This window comes from Pavona decussata, unplaced genomic scaffold, assembly GCF_977016875.1.
Source record: "Pavona decussata unplaced genomic scaffold, jaPavDecu1.1 SCAFFOLD_54, whole genome shotgun sequence".
NCBI classification, from domain to species: Eukaryota; Metazoa; Cnidaria; class Anthozoa; order Scleractinia; family Agariciidae; genus Pavona; species Pavona decussata.
Genome location: NW_028145476.1, coordinates 443,750 through 470,239, shown reverse-complemented (window position 1 = coordinate 470,239; position 26,490 = coordinate 443,750). Strand labels below are relative to the sequence as shown.

At 38.7% G+C, this 26,490-nt stretch overlaps 3 protein-coding genes across 4 annotated transcripts; 2 read left to right on the top strand and 1 right to left on the bottom strand.

Moving 5' to 3' along the window:
* Positions 1 to 19: 19 nt before the first annotated feature.
* On the top strand, positions 20 to 6,271 carry LOC146480223 (EEF1A lysine methyltransferase 1-like). Of its 2 annotated transcripts, none has more exons than XM_085109952.1 (5): positions 20 to 144; positions 1,640 to 1,798; positions 2,123 to 2,202; positions 2,907 to 3,187; positions 4,345 to 6,271. In XM_085109952.1, exons 1-5 carry the CDS (start codon positions 112 to 114, stop codon positions 4,473 to 4,475), a joined length of 684 nt encoding a protein of 227 aa, XP_084966078.1. In that variant the 5' UTR covers positions 20 to 111; the 3' UTR covers positions 4,476 to 6,271. The 2 variants fall into 2 exon arrangements, with proteins under 2 accessions (XP_084966078.1, XP_084966079.1); XM_085109953.1 differs by having other exon boundaries at positions 99 to 144; positions 1,646 to 1,798.
* Positions 4,489 to 19,560, bottom strand: LOC146480222 (nucleoporin Nup43-like). Its single transcript, XM_085109946.1, has 7 exons — positions 19,367 to 19,560; positions 19,138 to 19,263; positions 16,012 to 16,089; positions 14,359 to 14,527; positions 13,672 to 13,807; positions 12,243 to 12,394; positions 4,489 to 6,575 (listed from the first exon to the last, which is right to left on the bottom strand). Exons 1-7 carry the CDS (start codon positions 19,493 to 19,495, stop codon positions 6,220 to 6,222), a joined length of 1,146 nt encoding a protein of 381 aa, XP_084966072.1. The 5' UTR covers positions 19,496 to 19,560; the 3' UTR covers positions 4,489 to 6,219.
* Positions 19,561 to 19,600: 40 nt separating this feature from the next.
* Positions 19,601 to 26,486, top strand: LOC146480221 (putative U3 small nucleolar RNA-associated protein 11). The gene is made up of 9 exons (XM_085109951.1): positions 19,601 to 19,714; positions 22,004 to 22,065; positions 22,444 to 22,489; positions 23,009 to 23,065; positions 23,520 to 23,630; positions 24,080 to 24,179; positions 25,086 to 25,213; positions 25,853 to 25,963; positions 26,321 to 26,486. Exons 1-9 carry the CDS (start codon positions 19,655 to 19,657, stop codon positions 26,399 to 26,401), a joined length of 756 nt encoding a protein of 251 aa, XP_084966077.1. The 5' UTR covers positions 19,601 to 19,654; the 3' UTR covers positions 26,402 to 26,486.
* Positions 26,487 to 26,490: the final 4 nt, after the last annotated feature.

Below are 26,490 nucleotides of genomic sequence, written 5' to 3'. Positions count from 1 at the left end.
TGAATTACGGTATGCGAAATTGATTACTGTAATAAGCGTCGTTATGGAAACTTTAATCTCCATTGCTTGGTGACCGCGCTAGAGCATCTGGCCAGGTTACTAATTTTCAACATGGCCGACGACGAGAGGTTGAACGACAATCAGGTATTTTTTTTTTAGGCTTTCAGTGATCTTAGCTTTTTGCCAGGGTAGTTTTCTCGACTAAATCTGGGTAGAAAAGGCAAAAGTTGTGGCCTTGATGAGATAGTAATCATAGTAGGACAGCCTGTCTTATTGACAAAAAAATTAAAAAAAACTCGCTCTTCTTACACACGTGCCCTCTGCCCGGCTCAATCTAACTGGGTGATGAAATTTTTGTCTAAGTTGAGAAGAGGGTTTTTTGATGGCGCAATGGGCATAGTGACCTCGGAATTGGTCATAGATTTCGATACAGGCGATGGTGTTTATTAAGGGAAATGCTTGGGTCTATCCAAACTCGATCATACCAATTGCTGGAAATCTGGAGGCAACACTGGAGAATCCAAATTTGTCATTGATCTAGGATCCTCACTGATCAATCACTTTTATCAGATGGTCACTTATAATAACAAAACCATTACTGCAAGCTAATGTAACATCAATTAGGCAAGAAAATCTTAGTATAGGAAAGAACGAAACCAGGCTAGAATTTTCAGACCATGAAAGTTTCAATATTATTGCGGAAAATTGTTGGAAAACTGTATCCCTATTAAAAGTTGTATTAATCTGAAAGAATCTGGAAGGGGGGGGGGGGGGGGTGATCCATTAATTCTACATCTAAGTACCCCATTGGTGGGAGTATTTTAAGCTAACCTGACTTGCTGCCTTGACTTAACCCCCTTACAGTCAACTCTCTCCTTGCAAAAACCTTGTTATAATATAGACACTGCATTATTTTAATTTTGGGAATGCTGCCTGTTGAGTGTGCGGCCTATCTGCTTGTGCCCTTGCCTTGTCAGATGCCCCATTACATTCCCCTGTTTGTATCTGGTTACAAGCCATGGCCAGTTTATCTTTTAGAATACACCAGAGGGGTACAATGCACTGAGGTTTATTATTGCTCATTGGGGAGGTCTGAATGAGGACAAGTTGTACGATCCCCAAAAAGTCCAACAGCCTGGGCCCGGTTGTTCGAAAGCCGATTAAAGTTAATCCATGATTAAAAGTTAGCCGAGGTTTTCAGCTCGCTTGCTAAAATATTTATTGTTTGTGAAGGCTAATGTTAAGCTAGCAGTAAAGAAAAGTCAATGTCAAAACTAAGGGACAAAATTTTTTTGTGTGTGTAATTAAACTTGAACCAAAGTTCTTGTTAATCCGCAATTAGCTCAATCGGGCGTTGAACAACTGGGCCCTAGAATGTTATCCCCAAAATTCCATTTTCTCCACATGAAAAAATTGAACTGCCAAACCCCCAAACAGTCTTTGCACCTCCCTATCACTAATATAAATATAGTTGAGTCCAGCCCCCCACCCCACCCAACCTCCAAGCACCTAAGACCAGTTGATGTAGGTTAGGAACTTCTCCTTGGTTGTCTTAGCAACTCTCTAGGCATCTGCTCTATTCAAAAGTATATATGTGCATTTAACATGTTCAGCCAGGGTTTTCTGTTTACTTTTATAGAATCAGGTTGACAGTAAAAGCGACAGTGATGATGATGATGATGATGTACCTCAATTATCAGCACAAGCCCTTGCAGCTTTGCAGGAATTTTATAGTGAAGAGAAACAAAGACAAGAACAAGAAGCTTCAGAAGAAAGCACAGATCTAGAGGAAAACTGGGTACTAAGCTGCGCCTTTTATGTTATTTTGTTGAAATTGAGCGAGCAAGTGATTACTTAATAGTGAGTATTATCAGTGAAGAATCCATATCCCAGAAAAATGTGTTTAAAATTTCAAATAAAGACCTTGAATTTGGGAAATCTATTGACAAAATTCTGGCCGGACCAAGCCTTCAATGAAGTAGCATCTTATCGTGGAAGGAGTGTGAGCCAGAGCTAGGTGATGTCCAGCTATTTAAGGGACATTGCAGGCACATTTAAGGCACATTAAATCCTAGTAAAGTGTTTGTTATCGGCTAATTACAATGTTGCTTCTCTTTGTCAGCAACTCAGCCAGTTTTGGTATGATGATGATACAGCATTGGTGCTGGCCAAGGAAGCTCTCAGGGCAGCTAACAACAGCAGGTAAATAAAATCTCTTCCATAACAATTTTATCAAATATTTGATATAATTTGCAAAACAACCTATAATAAATAGGGATTTTTTTAATATCGAAGGGCTTGGGGCATAGCCCGCGGCCTCCCGGGGGGGGGCATAGCCAACCTATAGATCTTTTTTTTGTTTGTTTGTTTTGTTGTTTTAACTCAGATTCACTGTTGCTTGCAAAGTTCAGTTCATAAAATGATGCCTCAATGTTTTATATTCTGCTTTGCACTTCATTTTGTGATAAAAAATGGAAATCTTCACCATAATCATGGGTTTTTATTCCAAAGGAACGGGCAGCAAAAGAGCGAAAAGCTCTCACTGGACAACATTTCCTTAAGGAATTGGGAGACATGTGCAAAATATCTGGAAAATCTGAGCCAAAACAAGAGAAAGTGATGTACAAAAAGCACTATGGGTTGGTGCCCCTAATAGCCAGGAACAACAAGAGGTTCCTGTATTAAATTTTGGAAACTAATACATGTATGTATTATGTTCTAGCTGAATTTCACTTAAATTGTACATGTTAATTAACTAAGCTGTGGTTGTGTGGGCCACTAATGGTCCAGGTATTTTTAAGTTACTTTGGAAGGCTTACATGTAGATTTCTTGGAAACTAATTACCTCATAGGGCCCAGGTGTGTATATGGCTTACCACTCATGATTTCTTTTGTTGCTGTTCTAGGATAGCATGTCTTTGTGCACCAACCTTATACAAGAAACTTTTAGAGATCAAGCCAGCTGGATGCGAGGCAAAAGTATTTGAATTTGACAGAAGATTTGCTGTGTTTGGAGAGGATTTTATTTTCTATGATTACAAGAACCCACTGGACTTACCAGATTCAGTCACAGAACATTCCTTTGATCTGGTGTTTGCAGATCCTCCATTCCTTTCTGATGAATGCCTTAGAAAAACAACAGAGACAATAAGATATCTTGCTAAGGAAAAAATAATGCTGTGCACAGGTAAGGGTGCTGGTGGGAGGATTAAGCACTAACTTGAGCCATGGATTACTAAATTAATAATTTAAGTAAGCAAGTTATGGAATTCGAATTTTTGGCGGCTATGTGGGTATTTTAAAGTCCTATCTTCTCCAAGTCTCTCTGATTGTGGCCCTGTTTACATGGATGGAGGAAGATCCTAGAACTAAGAATATCATAGAAGGCAAAACATCTTTTTGTTTGGTTTACATGAAGAAATTTCGGTCAGAGTGATGACCAAGTGGAGAAGAAAATTAAAGAAGAAAACTTGTCAGCCTTGAGGAGCTGAATGCCCGGCTGCCACCATGTTTGTTTGTTTTTTTTTTTTGTCCCAAGTACTAGAACCTTCCAAGTAAAGGTAGTTTGCATGGTGCTACGATATTCCTATCTCAGGTTGGAAGATCCTTTTGCTAGAAAGATCCTAGCACAAGGGCCAAGTACAACCTTTTGCATGTCAACTGAATACAGAAAACATATGGCGCTAGGATGATCCGCCTTCTAGGATCTTCCTCCCTTCATGTAAACAGCTGCTGTACATGTGGGCTTTAATGACAGCCCTCAACCAGTCCCCCACTCCCCCCACCCCCCGCCATCCCTGTTCTGTTTCTCACCTTGCACCGGCTGACTGTATTGTTATTCAAACTGGCTGTTTTGAGGGAGCACACTGCACAGCAATTTGATGTATGTTGTGGATATTTCAACCAGTGCTGGCCGCTGCATGGTCAAAGTAATGCCATAGTGGTTGAAGGGCTTGAGGCATAACTGACCTATAAATTAAACGCTTTTTGGGTTCCTTTTTGTTGTTTTAGCCAGATTTGCTGGTCGCGGTGTATTTTTTGCATGTTGCCTTCAATTGCTTCAGCAAACATTGCCCCAATGTTTTATCCACCAGTTTGCAAGTTTCACTGGGTCCAAAGAATGAAAACCTTACCAATATCATGGGTTTTTACTGCAAATGAAGCACACAACAGCAGATAAAACATTTGCAGTTGGGAAATGTACCAGTCATTTGGAACACTAGTCTCCTTCACAGCCGTTGTTTTGACGAGCCCAAACAACGGCTGCGAAGGAGACTATTGGAACACAGAACTGCAAACACAGTTATTTACTTAATTATGGGATGTGCTTGTGTTTTGTTTCAGGTCAAGTCATGGAAGATTTAGCCTACAACCTTCTTGCGGTAACACCTTGCAAGTTTCAACCAAAACATACTAGGAACCTGGGCAATCAGTTTGCTTGTTTTGTAAATTATGATAGTGAATTAAACAATTGAAGTTTTAACTCAGGCCACTGGTTATTGAGAATCTTTATTTTACACAAATGAAGGAAAATTCACAATGTCTTGCTGAACTTCGGTAAATAGCCTACCTACACGTAAAATAGTTTTTATAGCTTTCTTCATTCAGTTTGTGTCAACATTCAGTCAGTTTAATTTGATTAAAAATACTTCCAACATAACTTTTCACTCAAAAAAAATTCCATTACAAATTATAGGTGTGAAGAAATGTTCACTGTTAGTGTTAAGTTTAATTAATTTTGGAAATAGCTTTGGAGAGATATCTTACACATTGAGGACTTTAACCTTCCTGTACATGTATGGTTACTGATGGTATCAAAAAGGCTATGGAACAAGGACATTTTATTCAAAAACAGCCTAACACCTGGTTTGTTTTTGCATATTGTTGACAGTTCAGAAAACTTTTGAACCCACTAAAATTGCAAGTTAGACAAAAAAATAATGCGAGCACTTATATCAGTGCACAAGTTTAGCAACAAGTCCAGACTAATATATTTTGAATAATATTATTAATAACTACTCTTTCATTCCAAGAAAGTTCAGGGCCTGAAATGTGCTTCCAAGAAGAGTGGCAGTGGAAGGTCCTTCTATGCTTTCAAATTAGCAGCCTTACAGGCAGTAAGGTCTATGAAATATCCCACCCAATGAAAAACGATATAAGGCATACACATTGAATGGTTGTTGTTAGTTACAAAACTAAGAATTAAGAATAATATTTTAGCTAGCTAGCTAGCCATCAAAAAAGAGATCTTGAAAAAATTGTCTTTCAAAGTTTAAGAAACACATTGTATGGTTTATGGATTTGCACCATAATTTACTGAAAGGGAATAACTACCCTGCTCTTGTTGGTTAAATTTGCCTTTTATACATTGCAGTGGTGGGTCTTTAATCAAAAGGAGTGTATATTACTTTTTTGGCACAAGTCAGAAAAAAACTCTCCGAGCTTGCTTTGTTTTAGTGTGCACTGCAGATTTTGAGTGTTAAATGTGGATCGATATTTGCATTTTGTCCGAAGGCTGTATTTTGAACGATTTGATGACATAAAACTGCCACAACATCAAAGCAGAGGAAAGCTTTTTAGTAAATTAGCCTTTGCACAATAAATTTAATATAGGGTTCAGCGCACAAAATCCACAGTGTTTTCGACAAAGTCACTATTTTAGAACGTCAAGCTTTGCTAATTTTTACAGTCAATCTACATCACACGTGACCAGTATGTTGAAATTTGAACAGAATTTTGAAATTTACATGCAAGTTTTGAACATTGCCAGCAAGATTTCAGAGTTCCTGTAGAAACTTCCCTAGTTTATTGATGGTATCAAGCTATCAATGTTTCTTTACATTACAGCATTTTAAGTTTTGTTTCCCAACTATTTTGAATTTTTTCTCAGTTAATGCATCTTTTTCGAAAAGATTTTCAGAGAAATCTTCAAGATTCCATTGAAATGCTGGACTTTACAAAGAGGAATTTGAATGTTCATTTCATTCTCGGAAATACTGGTCATGCGTAACATAGACTGACTGCATGTAAGTCTTTTTTGTACATGAATCAAGAATACGGGCAAACCTTTCCTGGCCAACTTTGCAGAATGGAACTTAGACACAAGGGTATGTGTCAAATTGGGGTAATAAGCAAATTTTATTGTTACTGTACAGCCTTGCATCTACATGTAAAAGTTATAAACACTATTATTAATAGAATGTAAGAGCACAAAACTAATCATCTTATGACAAGATCTTTGATAATAAAAATAGCTTCGCAGTCACTCCCACTCAATAAGTGTTTTGATTGGATATCCAGTGAGTTGATTGACAGTCTATTATAGGGAAGTAAAGAAAATGTCTCCATTTTATGTTTTGTTGCGTCCACTGACAGCCAAGGGCTTATGCTGTCATATCCACCACCCACGCCAGCACCATTACCAATACTACTTGGAAGATAGCTTTTACTGGTGCCTGGGATCCCTGTAACACTTTGTACTGCCACAGATGTACCATCCCAGTGCCAAAGAGAGCCGTCCTCGGAACATGTAAATAGGTTGTCTGGACTGAGGGGATGAAATTTCACCTCCCATACTGAAATAACAAAAGGTGAAAATTAACTAATACCATCATTTTACTTGAAAACAGTCACTAACAACCATTACTGGACTGATAAGGCAAACGTAACCAGTTTTTTTTTTTATCAAGCAGGAGGCAGCATGGTCGAGTGGTTAGGGCGCCGGACTTATAATCTGGAGGTCCCGGGTTCAAGTCCCGCTCTGACCACTATCTGGAGTTGTTTCTCGGTAGCCCCAAGTTCAACTCCTTGGCCTCACTTGTAATTAGCCAGCTGGTCTGCCTCCTGCCAGCTGGGATTTTTAACCATGTTATTTGTTATTATTAAGCTAAGCAAAAGGAAAAATACAACAAATTAAAAAGGAATATCACATTTCATTTGATGTAGCAGATATGATCAGAAAATGCCTTTCTGAAAAATGCCAAATGTTCAGACATTGTTAATAGCTGAGTGGCCACTCGGGTTTGAAAACATCTGACTCAACATCATAAGTGGATTGAGTTTGTTGTTGGCTCTCATCCTTGCATGTGAGTAGAGTACCCCACCACAGGCACCTTAGAACTCGCTTGCTCACATTAAGAATAAGCTCTCTATGTATTCCAAAATGCAACAATAAAGATTCATGACTGATCAATTTCTTTTGAGACTCAGCCAAGCACAGGCTCCTATTTCGTTTGAGTTTCTTAAGGATTTAGAAAAAGCAATGATCAGAAAAAATTGAAAGAATTAAAAGGCTTAAGAGCCACTGTCTGTAAATATCGAGAATCCGGCGTCAGTCGTGAAATTTTCAATTTCTTTATATTTTGCCCAAATAACCTCTATAGTGAGTTATTTTCGAAAATACTATTCAAAGGACCTGAAGCGCTTTAGTTTTTTCAAAATCTAAGAAAGTTCGAAAAACGCCATTTTGGCCTTCCGGCGGCGTCGAAACTACAATAAAATTATGCATTTTCTTTTCGCTCGTTCAGATCAACGCAATAACATCTATCGATGTACTTTGGTTCACTCATAACAGAACTCTTGATCTCCCTGAATCACTAAATTATTTTGAGAAAGGTGTTGAAAACTGCTTGTTTTTGGCTGTTACAATTACCCTTATTACAGCGCTTTAGCGGATAAGGTAATTTTAGCTAACTTTAACAGCAACAAAAGCCCACTGGTACATGTAATTTGAAGTTGAAACTAGCATGGCCTTAAAGCCCATTCTTTATAGTTTGTTGTGTAAAAATTGCTGAGGCGGCCCGACAAAAGTGTCCTGTCGAGAGACGGAAACGTGAAGTGTACTTTCTGGAATTTCGACCCTTCACGAAGCGAACAAGAAGCATCCCGATTCCGAACAGAACCGCACATTGTAAAATCTACCGATGGAAACCTGTTTCGAAATCCTGGATGCATCAAAACAGTCTTGTACTCAAAGCTACAATCCTTTTTGATTGAAAATATTATTATGTTAACACTTGTGGAAAACAGGAGACGTTTAGTTCAAGCCGTGAAATATGTAATTTAACGCCGCGCCGAGCAGATATCTACAGTACCACGCACGTGTACATGACGCAAGATTGCTCAGTTTCGTTCCGCTATTATTTTACCGTTAAAAGTAAAAAGAAGATCCTCAATATCATGCATGTTGTCGTCTTCCTTCGTTCATTCTTATCTCAAGATTTTTAAGCTCTGAAGGGAACACGCTACACGCCAAAAAAAACCAAACCAAAACAAAACAAACAAACAGGGCGATCAAATTCCAAGACAAATGCAAATACGGTAGCTACAAATCCAGGCCCGATAAATTTAGTATTCAGTTGACTAACGCACATTTATTTTATATTCCAGTGATAAGGCATAATGTACATCATATGATTTCGTAAACAAAGTAAAACAAACTTTCAGCAATGTCAAAGCACCATGGGAAAGCAACTGTTAACAAGCTTTTTAAATTAATTTGTAGTTGGAAACAAAACAATGTCAACCTCACCGGTCTTTTGGCAATCCTTGAGAAAATTAGTGAATCCCTTGCTTCTATTGCTATGTATGACAAACTTGCTCCTATATGTAAAGTTAGAAAACCGGTAGACTTGTTTCCACCAAAGGCTGTAAGTTTACACCGGAGTATTGCAATTACCTTCCGTCAAGTACCAAAGTTACTTTTATAGTTGACCAATCACGCCATATGGTCCAGATTTCTCCCTCTACAAAACGTTCCAGAACGTCGTGGCCGGATTTTGAAGTAGTTTTGTTGGGCTGTCCCAATAACTCCCAATAACTTTTGTCCTCTGGGAAGCTTGCAAACGGGCACTGTTGTGGCCTTGTCGGGAACGGTGTGTAAATATTCGACTTGGTGCCTGTGCGGCTCCAGCAACTGTGGAATGCGTGACAGTCTATCGCGCGGTGTAAAAAGGACTTCCAAGGGTATCTCGCGGACAGTTAACGACGATTGTGGAGAGGACAGTGAATCAAAATTGCTGCTTTCCCAAGCAGGTAAGATGTCAAATAATTGCAAGGTTCAGATTACACATTGTCACGGTTTTTAGGGCTCAGATCAGTGGAGGCGCCCGTTGGGAGTTGGGGGGGGTGGGGGTATGGGTGGGCATTGGAACAAGAAGGTGGAAAAACTCGCGCACATTGAGTCAAAGGAAAAATTTCAACAAGGCTCCTGCTAAGGCCTTGTTTTCTTTGGTTCCTGTGTTTAAATGCAAATGGTCCTTTCAGGACCTAAAAAAAAAACTTATTCCCAAACTGGCTAAAGTTGAAAAACAAATTCAGCTGCTCAGAAGCATCAGCATCAGGCCCGGCCCTTACCCTCCGCGAAAAACAAACAAACAAACAAACAAAAAATGGTAAGAAGAGAAAACGGTTGGTCCCTTGGAAGATTACAACTCCCTCTCTTGCTCTGAGTGTGTAGTCCTTTGTAGACAACTGTTTCGGGCTCATCAGCATGGCATAGCCATCGGGCATCCATCGAACGAGCCGAAACGTCAGGCTTGGCTGGACATGAAAAAAGATGAAAAAAGAGCACAGCTCGTCGTCATTATCATGTAGGTAGTTATACCGGAAATTTGGTTTGAATATGGCCCGGGTTCGATTCTAGTGCTCAGTTTCATAAGAGGGCTTAGTTAATGGTTGGTTCTCGTCCTTGCTTGGAGAGATTTCTCTCCGATTACTCCGATTTTCCCCTCTCCTCAAAAATCAAATTGAATTCCAATCTACTAATAATTATAGGGAAGCACTTTATCATGCGCCTCTGGCTCGGGAGATTGCGCAAGTAATCCCTATGATTTTGACATTAAATAAATTACTTCACTTTAAATTTAAAGTTACAAACTAAAAAAAAGGAGTGTATCGTGCTCGCTCATATTTTAATCATCATCATCATCATCATCATCATCATCATCATCATCATCATCATCATCATCATCATCATCATCATCATCATCATCATTTTCATTTCAGAGCAAGGGCTATAACTCTGAAAGCTATAATCAAGCTGGAATCCTGCTAGCTAGAAGTTCTAATCATCCAAGGGACCGACCGCTCTCTCCTCTTACCTTTTTCTTTTCGGGCGCGTGCACGGACGATTTTTTTAACCAATTGGATTTTTTAAACTTTTCTCTTAGAAATAATTTTATTTTAATTTGTAGGTCCTAAAAGAACCATTTGCATTTAAACACAGGAGCCAAACAAAACAAGGCCTTAGCAGCAGCCTTGTTGAAAAATTTCCTGTGATTTTTTTTTTTCCACTTTCCAGTTCAATTGCCCACCCCCTACACCCTCCCAACGCGCAACGCGCAACGCGCAACGCGCGCGGCTCCACTGATTTGAGCGCTAAAAACCGTGACAATGTGTACTGTGAAGTTTATAATCATTTGACACCTTACCTGTTTGGGAAAGCAGCAATTTTGATTCACTGTCCACTCCACAATCGTCGCTAACTGTCCTTTCTTGGCAAAATGCGAGATGCCCTTGGACGCCCGATAGACTGTCACGCATTCCACAGTTGCTGGAGCCGCACAGGCACCAAGTCGAATATTTACACACCGTTCCCGACAAGGCCATAACAGTGCCCGTTTGCAAGCTTCCCAGAGGACAAAAGTTATTGGGACAGGCCAACAAAACTACTTCAAAATCTGGCCACAAACGACGTTCTGGAACGTTTTGTAGAGGAAGAAATCTGGACCATATGGCGTGATTGGTCAACTATAAAAGTAACTTTTGTACTTGACGGAAGGTAATTGCAATACTCCAGTGTAAATTCACAGCCTTTGGAGGAAACAAGTCTACCGGTTTTTTAACTTTACATATAGGAGCAAGTTTGTCATACATAGCAATAGAAGCAAGGGATTCACTAATTTTCTCAAGGATTGCCAAAAGACCGGTAAGGTTGACATTGTTTTGTTTCCAACTACAAATTAATTTAAAAAGCTTGTTAACAGTTGCTTTCCCACGGTACTTTGACATTGCTGAAAGTTTGTTTTTACTTTGTTTACGAAATCATTTGATGTACATTATGCCTTATCACTGGAATATAAAATAAATGTGCGTTAATCAACTGAATACTAAATTTATCGGGCCTGGATTTGTAGCTACCGTATTTGCATTTGTCTTGGAATTTGATCGCCCTGTTTGTTTGTTTTGTTTTGTTTTGGTTTTTTTTGGCGTGTAGCGTGTTCCCTTCAGAGCTTAAAAATCTTGAGATAAGAATGAACGAAGGAAGACGACAACATGCATGATATTGAGGATCTTCTTTTTACTTTTAACGGTAAAATAATAGCGGAACGAAACTGAGCAATCTTGCGTCATGTACACGTGCGTGGTACTGTAGATATCTGCTCGGCGCGGCGTTAAATTACATATTTCACGGCTTGAACTAAACGTCTCCTGTTTTCCACAAGTGTTAACATAATAATATTTTCAATCAAAAAGGATTGTAGCTTTGAGTACAAGACTGTTTTGATGCATCCAGGATTTCGAAACAGGTTTCCATCGGTAGATTTTACAATGTGCGGTTCTGTTCGGAATCGGGATGCTTCTTGTTCGCTTCGTGAAGGGTCGAAATTCCAGAAAGTACACTTCACGTTTCCGTCTCTCGACAGGACACTTTTGTCGGGCCGCCTCAGCAATTTTTACACAACAAACTATAAAGAATGGGCTTTAAGGCCATGCTAGTTTCAACTTCAAATTACATGTACCAGTGGGCTTTTGTTGCTGTTAAAGTTAGCTAAAATTACCTTATCCGCTAAAGCGCTGTAATAAGGGTAATTGTAACAGCCAAAAACAAGCAGTTTTCAACACCTTTCTCAAAATAATTTAGTGATTCAGGGAGATCAAGAGTTCTGTTATGAGTGAACCAAAGTACATCGATAGATGTTATTGCGTTGATCTGAACGAGCGAAAAGAAAATGCATAATTTTATTGTAGTTTCGACGCCGCCGGAAGGCCAAAATGGCGTTTTTCGAACTTTCTTAGATTTTGAAAAAACTAAAGCGCTTCAGGTCCTTTGAATAGTATTTTCGAAAATAACTCACTATAGAGGTTATTTGGGCAAAATATGAAGAAATTGAAAATTTCACGACTGACGCCGGATTCTCGATATTTACAGACAGTGGCTCTTAAAAGCCTTAAGGTCACAAGAGAAGACAAAACAGTAAAAACATAAAGATACACTCCAGAACAACAATACAGCATCTTACTTTCTGCACTATGTGCCTCTAGTAGTGTTACAGGATAGAGTTCCTGCCGCATATCCCAGATACTCAATACACCATCTTGACCTCCTGCAGCTAGTAGGTGCGGCTGAGTGGGGTGTTTGTCAACACACAGCAAAGACACACGGTCACCAGAACTGTCCACAAAAACACATGAAACATAAACAATCCAAGAGTAAACGAATGAAACCCAGGAATACCAAATGATATCCAATAAGCAGGAGCAATTTGTATTGTAAAGTCAGTAATAATTTATTACTGAATGATATTATACAAATTGCCCCTACTCTGGTAGAAGTCTCGCATGCATATGGGATCCTTTGGTAGTATACAGGATCCTACTTGACAAGATCCTATGTATAGTAACAGATTAGGATCCTCAATGTTCCTGTGTGGGACGTTCACCGGCAGAGGTTAATTAATTGATCAAAAATCTTTTATTAGCACTTGTTACAAATTAAGACTGGTAATCACTATAAATTCAATAAACATTCAAGAAATTCCACCATAAGGGAGCCAACTCCTTCACTTAGTTTATACTTTTCAAGTTGTGAAATGTGAATAAAAACAACAGGTTTCTTTCAGACACATTGGTGACTTAAGAGTCCCATAACCAAATATGTATCTCAGTTTGTACATTCCAAGAGCCAAGAAACCAAAAAATGAAAGAAATTTCCTAGTAAGTAATTTGTCAGACTTTGTGTTTAACTTAGTGGCTGTTGAGGCAAGACCCCTTTTATAAATGACACTTTTGTTTATTAACCAAAGGTGGCTCTATACCATTTCTTCATTTTTACGCTGGTAGTAATAAATATTTTTCTTGATGTTCTGGTTCTTTCAGCCCTTTGAAAATATCAGGGTTCAAACATAGTTTTGAGTATTTAAGTCCTTATGCGTTGCTAAAAACACCGTTACAACTGGAAAACCCCATTTCCATGGTAACCAGCAGATGATACATCTGTTGTTTCCTTCACTCCTAGCTAGTTTCAAAACAGGTTTGTCCAAATTTTGCGCTGTCAAATTTTTGCTTTTTTTGGGGGTAATTAGAGACAAACTTCAAAGTATCTCCTCGTAAAGTCAAAACAAATTCTGTACATAGTTTACGTTTGGCCAATTTCTGCAATTTTTCGCTTTTGCTATTTATTTATTATAGATTTTTTGGAGTACAAATACCAGTTGAATCCTAAAATTGAGCCAATTTACAGAAAATTCACCGTGGAAAACTTGTTAAAATAGCCTTACTTTTCAGGCTAAAACTAGCCTTGTTTCACGTGTCAGCATAATGAAAATTCACGCATCAGTTAGACAACCGCGTGCACTCATGCCATTTTAGTACCCAGTCGCTGCACGCCAAATAACTGTAAGGAGTCACCTTAATAAGAACTATCAAGTTATCCTTTTACTCAACACTTACAGTAACATTGTTCTTGCAGGTTTATCACTTGGTTGCCTAAGATCCCAAACTTTCATCTGACCACCAAATGTTACCGCAGCTACCTCACTTGATTTTGTGAATGTGATACCGTTTATGGTCGTGCTATCAGCAGATTCTAGAAATAAAACATGGTGTCACAAGTGTCACAATGATTGAAAAAGCTGTCCAAGTGTTTAGAGTATTCAACATGTCTGTGGATGGTTATGAGTGTGAGGTCTCCATTACAAGCTCACATCGTTTGGCTTGTAGTCCCATAGAACAGTAGATGTCACATTATTTATAAGTTTTCTTACTTCACAGCCAAGCCTAACACCACCAGGAAATACTTTTGGTATTGCTTATCACAGTTGTTTGCAAGATGTATAAAATGTCCAAACTTAGACTAAACAAGACATAACTAAGCCTATCAATATGCAAAAACCAACTGCAGGCTTTGTTAGAAACAGGAAACTTGATTTCTTTGTCTCAAACTGTCTTCTTAAACCTAAAAAGTTTTCAGACCATTTCTTTTTGGACATAAATTCCACCCAACAATATTTCAAGATTTTCCTGGTCATTCAAAATGATTATTTAAGATTGGTTGAGACAGTCATTACCATGAATAGAATAAAACATCACTTTCTACATATGTTTGTAGTGATTAATTAAATAGTTTTCTTTTCTTACCAATTGTTCTCACTGCGTGTCTCTGGTCCAGTTTAAGAACATTGATTTGTCCATCTTCACCAGCACTTACAAACTCCGATGAGCTGGCATTAGCAGCAAGACATGTACACGAACAACCACGGCCTGCCACATGATGAAACGTGTTCCACTCCTGCTGGGGTTTAATGGCCTGAAATTAAGCATAGCAAGAAGTTAACTTACCAGCCTTAACTGTGGTAAGTTGCTGCCATTAATGGCATCCCTGCAAACTTGGGAGTGCCTTTATCAATGTGATAGCTAGTTTCCACTATGACAAGAATTGAACAGCTTGGTCAAAAATGGTAAGTTACTTAATCCTAAATAAGCCCCAGTGGTGATCAACATCAAATTTCTCCTTACAATGACCCTGCTTGATTAAACATTCAAGTCAAGGGGAAAAAAGGAAATAATCACCAAAGATGGAATGCCTTGATTTTTAGACAAAATCTCCCAACTTGTAACATAAGAAATATATGAAGGACAGTGAGGAGAAGATACATGTTGATATTGAAACTGAAAGGGTTAATATATGGAACGTTGGCAGTGAAATCCAAATTGTTCCAAAGCAGCTCTACTGTGGCACACAGAATCATCTTTACTATTTTTTGATCTTGCGGATTATATTCAAAGAATTAGCCTCTGACATTTAAATTAAAAAAGACTAAATCAAAAGCCAAAGCAAGAAACAGAATGATTTATTTTCTGTTTGAGCCGAAAAAAAAGTAATCAACCATATGCATGAAGCATCAGGTCCATTTTTGTTTTTATTTGCTTGACTTTTTGTTAGAAACATATTAAGGTTACCGTATACCTCTAGAGGTGTCTCACGTCCAAGCGATGTAGCGCATCCAGTTTAAACTGTAGATACCTAAACCCCATATCAAATTAAAGCTTATAGAGCTGGCTATCAAACTATACCAAGAATTTTGAAATAAATAATTTATTTCAATTATTGAATTGTCGAATTTTTAGCCCTGTTTTCTCAAATCAATTTTTTCACTTGAAGGAGACACTTTAAAGAGCTAAAACACAAAGGAAATTGGTTTGTTTGCCTTCAGATTTGGTCAGTAGATAGTTTGACATATAAACAAAAAAATGTGTCTGTGAATTGTTTCTTTCAAAATATTTTTTCTCCGAGAGTGATTTTTGTTCGATCACTCCATATTTTTTTAATCCTATTTCAAAAATGTTCTGTAACTTTTCACTGCACTTGAATATGGAAAAATGCAGAGGCATTTTTTAGCGCTTTGGGTCTGGAAACTGAGGAGCAAATTAAATTAGTGAAAAACAAAATTTGCTTTGACTTGTAGCTTTCAAAAGATGATTCAGACGCTCACAATTAGAGGTTGTGAAAAATTCAACAATTTGTTTTATTTCAAAATTCTTGGTATAGTTTGATGGCCAGCTCTATAAGCTTTAATTTGATGTATTATGTAGGGGTTAAGGTATCTACAGTTTGAACCGGACGCGCTACATCACTCGCACAAGAGACACCTCTAAAGGTATACGGATCTGTATATATGCAAAATTAGAGCTAATTCGGTACAATTCTGGCCAAAATAAGAGCTTTTGAGCAAGCTCTTCAATAATCATTATGAAATCTAATAATCAAAGCAAAGCAAACATAATACTAACCTGGTGTTTTGAACTGTAATTGAATAAAGATACACTTCCTGTTGAAGATGATACAAGGATTCTCCCTGAATCAACACACTGAAAAATAAATGTTAAAATTCTATGAACCGTATTAATAATTAAATATTAACAAATGACCATCACAATAATTTTTTTTTCTTGAGTTCTAACAACAATAGAATCCACATGGAATTTAATTGGATGGTTATAATATGTCTTACAGTTTCAAGTGAGTTGAGTAGGGAACCGATACCATTGCTGAAAACTATAATGTTCTGTGGTGAGTACATGTATATAACAATGTACAACATTATATTGTGTCATCCTTTGTGATAGCAAAAAGGTAAGGAGGCAGGAAATTCCAAGAAAGGGTTAAGATCTGGTAGTGAAGGTTACAGGAACAATCTTGTACCTAGAGCCCTCAGGCTCTTTGGCCAGTGGTTGGTTGCCAGGAGAGATTCTGGGAAACTGGAGCGGTAATAGAATTCCAGTTCCCCAGGGATTCTCCTGGCGACCAACCGCTGGCCAAAGAGCCTAAGGACTATGGGTATGAGATTGCTACAATGTACGGAAACTGCCAAGTGCTCCATACCCCCCTCCCCCTCACCCCTCCCCCTCATCGGACTTGCACCCAACCCAAACTGAGGGAAAGGTGGTTGACCAGGTGAGGCAGTTTGTTTCAAGAGATCTTAAATGTATAGTGATTGAAAATGGTAACAGGATGGAGTGGAGGTCAGTCTGGTCTGTAGTAATAAGAGCAATTGACAAAATAAGTCAGGGGATCACACTGAAGGGAGAGTCTGATTTGTTTAGCTCAAATCATGAATGCTGATTGATAGTCAGATTCAAAAACTTTGAAACAGTTTTGATTGGAGTAAAATATTTTTAGGAAATTCATCTTTCCGAACAAGGTTACATTACAACTTCACGCCGATTTAAGTGTGTACCCCAAATTTTGGGGTCGTTAAGTATTCATATATTCAAGCTATTGTCCTCTTTTGTCGAACAATTTCCGACAATAGAGCATGTTTCCGAAGATCGCAAAGCCTTTGAGGTAGGTGAGATATTTTATCTTTTGTTTAAGAGTTTTCTGCTGGCCTGTGGAAGCTCCCTGGGGAGGCTAGAGAAATGAGTCACCATGATCACATCGACTCGCAACGCGCCGCTCTAGCATCGAGAGTTTTAAAAACAACTTCCCGTCCTGCAAACTAACGAATAACTAATTAACAAATTTCGTTCGCTAAACAGATACATGGATTTGCCGATTTGTTTATCTGTCATCTTTAATGACAGCGATCTATAACAGATTCTCGGTTTTCAGCTCAAAGTTAGAGAATCGCTGAATATAAAATGTAAATAAGGTCAACTGAAAAGAGCGCGTGCCTACATAGGCGGCCAAAGAGCCGGTGTTACTGTTTGTCAATGCGTCATTAAGTATAATCAGAATGCGACTTCCACGCCGAGTTTCCCTCTTTTTCTTCCTTTTTTGGTCTGATATTTTGGAATCTCTTCGCTAGAAGCAAGTATTTTAGAAACATAAACTTAATTACGATCGACTACGTCTTCACTCGTAACAAACAAAGCGCACAACATCAAATACCAGTTTGCTTACAGTGAATTACAATTGGAACTCTTTTGACTCTTTCATAACTCCTGAGGTGCTTTCTTTAGGGAATACAAATCAGTGTTTTAGCTTTTTCGTAAAAAAGTTATCATTAAACAGATGGTATTGATTTCCACGCGTCGGTAAGATGATGATGCCATGCACAAATTTAATTAAGCATAATAACTTCGCTGCTCTAAGCACCGCTTGGCGAAAAATATCGAAACTCGGCTTACAGTGATCAAGACACCACATTTAGGATCTCTTTTTAAAGCTCTCAAAAGACTCTTCGTTCACTGATATAAATAACAGCTTAAAGTATTTTGCGAAGAACTTAAAACCATCAAATGTCTGCAGTGATTCCTCGCAGTTCCTATTGATAACAAGAACAAAGGAATACTCTCGCAACTTCGCGGCTCAAGGCTGCTTAATTAGACAATTGTTCTTGTCTTTTGAATTCGCATCTTGGTCTTCCTGCAAAGTTCTCACCTTTTCTCAACCGAGTAAAAACGAGCTAATTTCGCGGCTGCCGAAGTGAATGCCCAAAGGAATAAAGAGAGCCTTCAGGCAACAAAATCCAGCGGAGTCACCCATTTCTCAATGACACACTTAAATCGGCGTGAAGTTGTAATGAGTGATGTAGTAACTCTAGATGGGTGATAGAGTGTACATGTTGCACATACACACAAGGTAACCAGTAATTTGCCCACATACCATCTCGCCCACAACATGCGCATTCTACATTTGTTAAAATAGTTGCTTTTACATTGACAGGTGCAGCTTAGTGGAACTTGTTACTCAAAGAACGCACAAATAGAAGTGACTATATCTCATTTGTTAATATTGGTAATTGAACTGAGTGGAGTGCAATTTGGTCTGAAATCATACGCGTGATTCCAAAATCAAACGAGCGCGATAGCGCGAGTTTGATTTGAAATCACAAGTATGATTTCAGACCAAAATTGCATGACACGAAGTTCAATTACCACTGAATTACGTGACCCATTTTGAAATCCCCCAATATTGCCCAAAAAAGTGTCTAAATAAAAGATTTCAGCCTCCCCCACCCAGAATATGTTATATTTAAAAAATCAATTTGATTGGTCAATTTAAATAATCCCGCTATCTCATTGGCTGGTTAAAAAGATGCAATTTAGAGTCTAAAATGATGCGATTTAGAGTCCAAAATGGTGCAATTTGGAAATAAATCGCACCATTTTGGACCAATCAGATTCCAAGGATCACCAGTGATTTCAAAATGGATGTAATTAAGCGTATAACCACAAAATGTCATCTTCCTTCAGGGCGAGATTGTTGGTGGCTCTGGGCGAATTGGCCATAATTCTCACACAAGACTCGAGAGTTCTCCTATCTCTAACACTAAGGATAGATACAATAAAAGGAAAAGAGGCCTACTGATCAATAGTCTTTTCCTCATAATCACAAAAATGAAGCTATGAGATTTAAACTTAACCTTAATTAAGTTGTACTACAAATCACAGTGAATTAAAACTATTACACACCTCAATGTCCGTTACATCCCCTACATAATCTGTTTCGCACAAAAGCTTAGGTTCATTGGTAACATTGAAGGCTGCAGCCGAATCTCCACCTGCCTCCTCGACTTTCCAAACACTCAACTTGTTAATCTAGACAAACAAAGATCAGAGAGGAAATGTAGAAACCTTATATTAAACCATCGAACTGTCAAATCGTTGAAGAACGGTTGAAGTTTGTAAGCCGAAAACTTGCCTGGTCGTCCCAGCCACCGGTCACAAACGTTTCTGAAGGATTCAGCTGTCCCTGTACTTGAGGAATCCATCGAACTTTTGCTACCTTGTGTCCTACATATTTCGCTATAGTTTCTCCAACATTCGCCATTGCAAAAGATCGACTTTGCACATGGCGCGCAAAGCTACCGATCGAGTCGTTCCAGTCCCCTGTACAAATCATATGGGTTTACATGGATGAACCATCTCATAAACGGTAAATTAGGACCGTAAGATATCGCTGGCTCATACGATTGAAGAAAATTTCAAGATGGCGTCTTTCGACAAAGCTAAAAAATCTTATCAGAGATTTCATAAGGAGAGAGGACAGGTAAAAATACATTGGTATTAGGGAATACATCTTATAATTTCAGATTATGGTGATCATTACGGTACTACCCTCCATGTACTCAAAATAGTTGTTTAAAAACAGTTCTAAAACAAATTTGTGATCGTGAAATTACCCGGGCCAGTGAAGGGAACAAATCATCGCATACCTGTCAACCCCCGGAGTACAAAAATCTGGAGACGTCTAGAAATCTGTTCTCTTTGTTCCGCGTCCCAGCAGAACCGTGTCATCAAGCCTACATTTAGAGCTTCAGTGGGGGGGTGGGGGGGGGGGGAATAACCAATATTAATAAAAAGACCGCGGTAGGTATTTCCCTAGCCTCCCACGCAGTCGTTTTTAGGGGAATCGTATTACCTCCTCGAGTCCCCTAAAAACGACTGCGTGGGAGGCTAGTATTTCCCGGGAGATTTGGTGTTCTACCCGGGAGACCGGGAGATTTCATGAAAAACTTGGAGACTCCCGGGAAAAGCGGGAGAGTTGGCAGGTATGTCATCGGGTTATATGTTTGGAAGTGTTTTGCTTTAATCTCCACATAAACTATTTTTTGCTTAGCCAGCTACAACGCCACTCTTTCTGTAAAGCGCATAGAGGTAAAGCAGGCAATGAAGGTATCATTGTAAACCTGCAACATCATACGATCATAAAGCACCAGTTCCTAGATTAACAACAGAAAGGTTCACCGAAGATCATCGGCGTGGGTTTCCAAATTGCATTGACATAAAGCACGTAATACAGACGCAGAGCCTGGCATAGGCGCTAGCGTAAAGAAAAATTACCTTGGCTTTTGAAAACTTAGCTGTTCAAATGAACTGTTGTTATCCAAACATGTCTAGGATTTCTCTAACAGTGTAGGATTTAGAGTCTAGACAGAGAAACGGGGAGTCTGGGGGCTTGAGGTTGGTGTGACGGTCTGCATGTTAAACTGGGGTAGGCACTTTGGTGGCTGTGTGATGTAGATCTTCGAAACACTCGGTGTATCCATCTTTGGCGTGGGACGTACACAGAGTGCACATGCACCCTGGACTTCAGTTGTTGTGATGTCCAAGTGACATCATGTAGGTTGGCAATATTTTCAAGACAACAACTTCCAAAGTTAGCTGGTACTGGGCTGGCTTGTTTCATGCAATAAGTACTGGGATAAAACTCTTGTTGGCCAAGCAGGCCATCCCCGCATCCTCACATTGTCCTTGTTAGTAATGATCTGCTCTACTCTTTGTGACATGTTTTCTTGAAGGTGAAAATTATCCGACAGGGTTGTGGGGTAATGAAGCTATATTTTAATACCTTACCTCCTCTTCCCCCCTATCTGCTCCCCCTCCCCCCCCCCCCCCCAAAAAAGAGAACATCTATGGGCCAAATCTAAACATCCCAATAAATACCCAATGGCATGGGCCAATACTAAACCCAGAAAATCTGTCTTTAATCCAAAAAATACCTGCCAGGAACTCATTACTCCCCTAAAATCTACTAGGCAAAATTTTAATCCTCCAAATGCCAAAGTTGCAAATTTCAAGGCCCTCCCCCACCCTCTCCAAATCTTTCACTTTCCTAGCCTGTTCTAGGTTCCTAGGACGTGCAAAGGAGAGACGAGAGGACGAAAACAAGGGGGGACAGTCCCCCATCGTTTTCGTCCCCTCGCCTCTCCTTTGCGCATCTCTCTAGGAACCTGGAACAGGCTATTACTTTCCCATCACATCTTCCTCCTCCTGTAAATAATTGAAGAAATTGATTGAAAACTGTGCAGTATGTGGAAATACTGCCGTACTGAAATTGAATCTGCGGTAATTGGGTTTATAGACTTGCTTTCACTATATGTCTGTTTTTTGTTTTTTATCTTTTTTTTGTTAAGAATTGTTGGAATTTAAATATTCGGATAAAAAATAAACATGCAACTATATTATTTTCTTGCATGGTAACCAATCTTGCATGTCAAACTAGTCAAGAATAAATGTGGAGCAAATTTTAGTTTAAATAAGGCTGAATTGTAACCTAGCATAGTTTTTGACAGGCCCTTCATTGTTAACAGTTTTAGAAGGAGACATTCCAGATGTTCACCACTCTTGCTTACCAAAGGAGTTTCATCTTTTTTTCTAGGTCTGAACGCCCCTGACCTAGTCACTAACAGCAAAATTTGTTACCTTCAATTTTAGAAAAGGTGTTCTACATGTATCTTTATGGGTTTACTGTAAACGTATTTGAGCCAGAGAAATTTACTTTGTTAATTATGTTATTAATAGTAAACCTTCATCATTCCTTTTCATACACCTGCAGTTGAAAAGCAGAAAGCATTATGGTCTACTTGAGAAGCATAAAGATTATGTTTTGCGAGCAAGGTAAGTTTTAAATAGACTACGTGTTTAGGTCAATAAATGAGGATGTGCATAACATTTGAACTTGTGCTCACATCATTGTAATCACGTATATTTTTGGTGGCATGTATTAAGTTGTTGTTAAAGCAGCTTTTTGAAAGTTTTAGATAAAATTGTTCATTTGGTGTGGTTTTTAGATTATTCTGTTTGCTGTTGCTGTTACCATTATCCATTACCGTTACTGCTGCTGATCAGCTGTTGTAGACAGTGCTAACCCACAAAACAAAAACAAAAACAATGCCTCTTGCCCCATTGTATCCAATGTATTTGAAACTGTTTGACCCTTCTTGCCCAAATGTGATTGTTTGATTAACATTGCTCAATATTATTTCATTATTGCAGAGATTACCATAAGAAACAAGACAGACTGAAACTTCTCAGAGAGAAAGTGAGTATAAGGCTTACAGGTTACAAATTAAAAGAGATTGACTGTGTTCCTTCCAAGAACCACCCCTGAAATTGGTTCCTTCTTAGAATCATGAAATGGAAGCTTCACCAATAGGTTAAAGTAGTAACTAAAAATACAGTTGGCTGTAAGAAAAAAGGAAGATTGGGTTGTCTAAGCCAGGATCAGATTGTTAAAATTATGGCAGTACATTTTGTGAGTAAATGTATTTTTTAAAATACCTCAGGCAATCTGGCAAATGAAGCCTGCAAGGGAACAAACAAATAGATATTGCAATGGATAGATTAACACTGTTAAATAGAAACTTCAAAAAATGTTGCTTTTTATGTGACAGTTACATTAAACTCCAGGTTTATTGACAAGAGAAGTAAAGGGGGGGGGGGGGGGTAGGGAGGCAAGACTGATCTGTCTTAAGGTATTATTAAAATTTGAAACGTTCTTTTTCTTTCTTTTTTTTTTTGTTCTTTTCATTTACGTTGTTTGTTTTTTGGAACATTTTAGGCCTTAAACAAGAATCCAGATGAATTTTATTTTAAAATGATCAACAATAAGACCAAGGTAAGTGGTAATAATCTAACATTTAGTTATATAAAGTTCTTTGTTGTGGCCCTTTTAGTGATACTCTGTAGAATCTGAAGTTGTTCAAGTTTGTTAGGGACAGCAGAAGAATTTTGAGGGGTCAGTAGCTCTGTTTTATTTCCAGATTGTCTCAGCAACACTGCATCTTTCAAAAGCTCTATTTTCACTGGACCCTTATAAACTGCAGCTGCATTGTTTGTAGGGCTTGGCACATGGTTCTGTCGTTCATTCCTTTTTCCTCTTGACTAACCACGAAAGACATTGCAAATTGTGCAGGTTGCCCCAATCTTCTTAAGTTTTCCATTCATTTTGTCAGGTCAGAAAGCCAGCTTTGTCTGGCTTTTAACCTGAGACCCCCTTTCTTATCTGGAACACTGATAATTAAATTAAACTAAAGAACAAACATTGTTTTTTTTTTTTCCTTCTATTTAAGGATGGAGTTCACACCATCAAGAGAACAAAGAAGCACACAGCTGATGCCTTGAAACTCATGAAAACCCAAGATCTTAACTATATAAATTCCAAAAGATCAATGGAAGCAAAGGTTATAAAATGCGTGTGATTGGTACATGTAGCTGTACATTAACTGTGCCACAACCTGTGAAATATAAAACATGAGACTTGTTTGTTCACCTAGATCCTGATATATTTAGTAAATATGACTTGTAGCATGAATTTTAGGCACAAGGAATTTTATACCCACCTTTACTCTTTGTAGAAAGAGCTTGCAAGCCATTCTTGTACACTGGTTAGAATGCTTTCCTGTTCTTTATAGAATACAACATATAATTTCTTTTGATGCAGTATTAAATTAAGTACTTTAATAATCAGTCTGTTGGAAAACAGAGCCCTGGGCAGTTCCCTGTTGTTTTGTTTGTTTGTTTGTTTATTTGTTTGTTTTTCACAAAACCCACTCTAGGATTTCAAATCATTGTCAAGAGGTATCCTTCTTATTTTTGTACATTGAAACATTATTCCATTTTCTTGAAACAGAAAATAGAGAAGCTCCAATCAAGCCTGCATTTATTAGGAGCTGAAGATGATTCCCATCCTTCAAATCAGCATATTATTTTTGTTGATAGTGAAAGAGAAGGTTGGTTAACATTATTTGTAGTGTGTTACACTGTATATGTGCCTAGGAATGTGGTCATTCTTATGTAATTTATGCAATTATTATACTGAGTGCACTTATTTGTAGCTTGTCTTTTTTCCACCCAACTGCAAACTTTAGCTTTAGCTGTAGCTTTAAATACGTAATTTCAACATGCAGAATATGGTCTTATTAGTGCTAGGATGTTTGCTGTCGCGGGTGGAATAAAGTTTTTCAGGTCAAACACATTAATAAAGGTTGAATTGGTGATCTGCAGTACTCAACTTAGTTTAATTTAGATCAGTTGTCAGCTTAAGTTTAAAGATAGGGTGCAGTTTGGAGGGGAGGGATAACCCTGGCTCTATTAAAGCTAACCTCAAACTAACCCTAATTCAAACCCTTACTGTGACCTTCACACCCACCCTCCCCTCTCCTCACATTACTCTACACGCAACCCCCACAATGAAATAAAGAATTTTGAGTACTCACCAGGATATGAATACCAAGTAAACATTTCAACCTGTGTTGAATACTGGTTCAACTTTGCCTGCAACATTACACAACCCATTGTTATAGAGAAGGTAGCATAAAAGCCTTGTCTGTCCTTTGTTGGCAACTACCAAGACCTAACTTGTGTCAAAAAGAACAGAGTAAAATGACAATCATTTCTGAACTTGGTAAATGACAGCAACACAACAGAGCTGACAATAGAGCAACATAATAGACTTGGTATATGATTATTAGCCTTTCCAGGGGAGGGGAGGGGGGGAGGGAGGGGGCATATAGGGTTTCAGGACACTGAATAAGCGGTGGGGGGTCTTGCATTGGCTCAATGGTTAGCATTCTGGAGTCTGGAATCAGTGTAGCTCTGGTATATTTTGCTATAACTTTATACCTCTTCTTTCTCAGCCCAGTCATTTGATGCAGCAGCTCACTTTGATACTGTACGGGAACTGGTGTCAAGAACGTACAACAGACCCAAGAAAGAAACTCTCAGGAATCAATTAATACAAGCTCCAGATGTTCACACTATTAAGGTACAGTGATTACTAACAGGCTGACTTCTTGGGCAAGTTGCATGAAACATAGTGTCAGCCAAAACTGCCAAAATCACTTTTTAATTGTCTGATGTAAGCAGTTAGGTCTGCCGTGGAAGTTTTGTGATACCCACATCTGAATGAGAGAAAGAGTAAGGTTGGGTGAGGCATAACATGGTTTGTCTAAACGTCGGCCCATGCCACAATGACCGGGAAATAAAGTCGTCTTGGATGGAAACAGATGTCGTAACCGTTCCGATTAATAAAAGTCACTTCTCAAAGAAATTGGAAATACCTTAACAAAAGCGCTTTCAGTGCCTGGTGTATGTAGCCTGCTGGCGTATTTTTTTTTAAGTAGGGAGGGGGGAGGGGAGGGGAGACAGAAAAGTGGGGGAAAATGGGGTTCTTTTCTCTTTTCTCCCACTTGTTCACTCCCCGCTCCCCAACCTCACCCCACCACATCTGCTACGTACGCAGGCTATATGTATACAGCACTGGTGGGAATGTATCCTCGCAAATCTTGCGTCTGATGTTAAATTCCACTTATACTTTCAGTTTCGCATCAATGACCCTAATGTACAATTTTTTAATCTTCCTCTTGTCCAATCTTATCACTTCTTGACCTTGCTTGAATTACAGAAACTTGAGAAACAAAGGCACCGTTGCTATGAAGAATTAAGGGAAAGGATCGAACGAGAAAAGAAAATGAAAACGGTTTCCGAAGAGCTGCAGCTTCAAAAGCATCTTATGGTATGTGGTATTGATTTGTTCTGTTTTTGCACTTTCTGTTTGCAAACAAAACTGACGAACTCTGAGCCTGGGAAAGTTTTAAATAGGGTGTCCGCGGTCCATTTTAGTCACAAACTGGCATTTTTTTTTTTTTGGAATGCCTAAACCTGTGAATTTTAACCGCTTGCAACAGATTAATGGATCGCGGAGCAATGTTTTTTGCTAATTCGGTTAAAGGGAGTTTATTTATGTCACGGGTTTTTGCTAGTAAGAGTTTTGTCAAAATCGTTCTAAAATTGAGAAAACGAACCGTTCCTCGTGAGTCATGAGCAAGGTACTCAAGTGGAAGATTTCTAGTGTGCTGTTGTTGTTTTGCAGGGCAAGGGAAGACGAGTCAAGGTTCAGACAGACGACAAATCTGCTCCCGTTTACAGATGGAGGAAAGAGAGAAAAAGATGACAGCTCTGGTTATCTAATATTTTCCTACTGTCTATTTAATATTCCGTCTCTTGGAACAAATAAATATTGTGAAGTTACTGTTCGAGTCA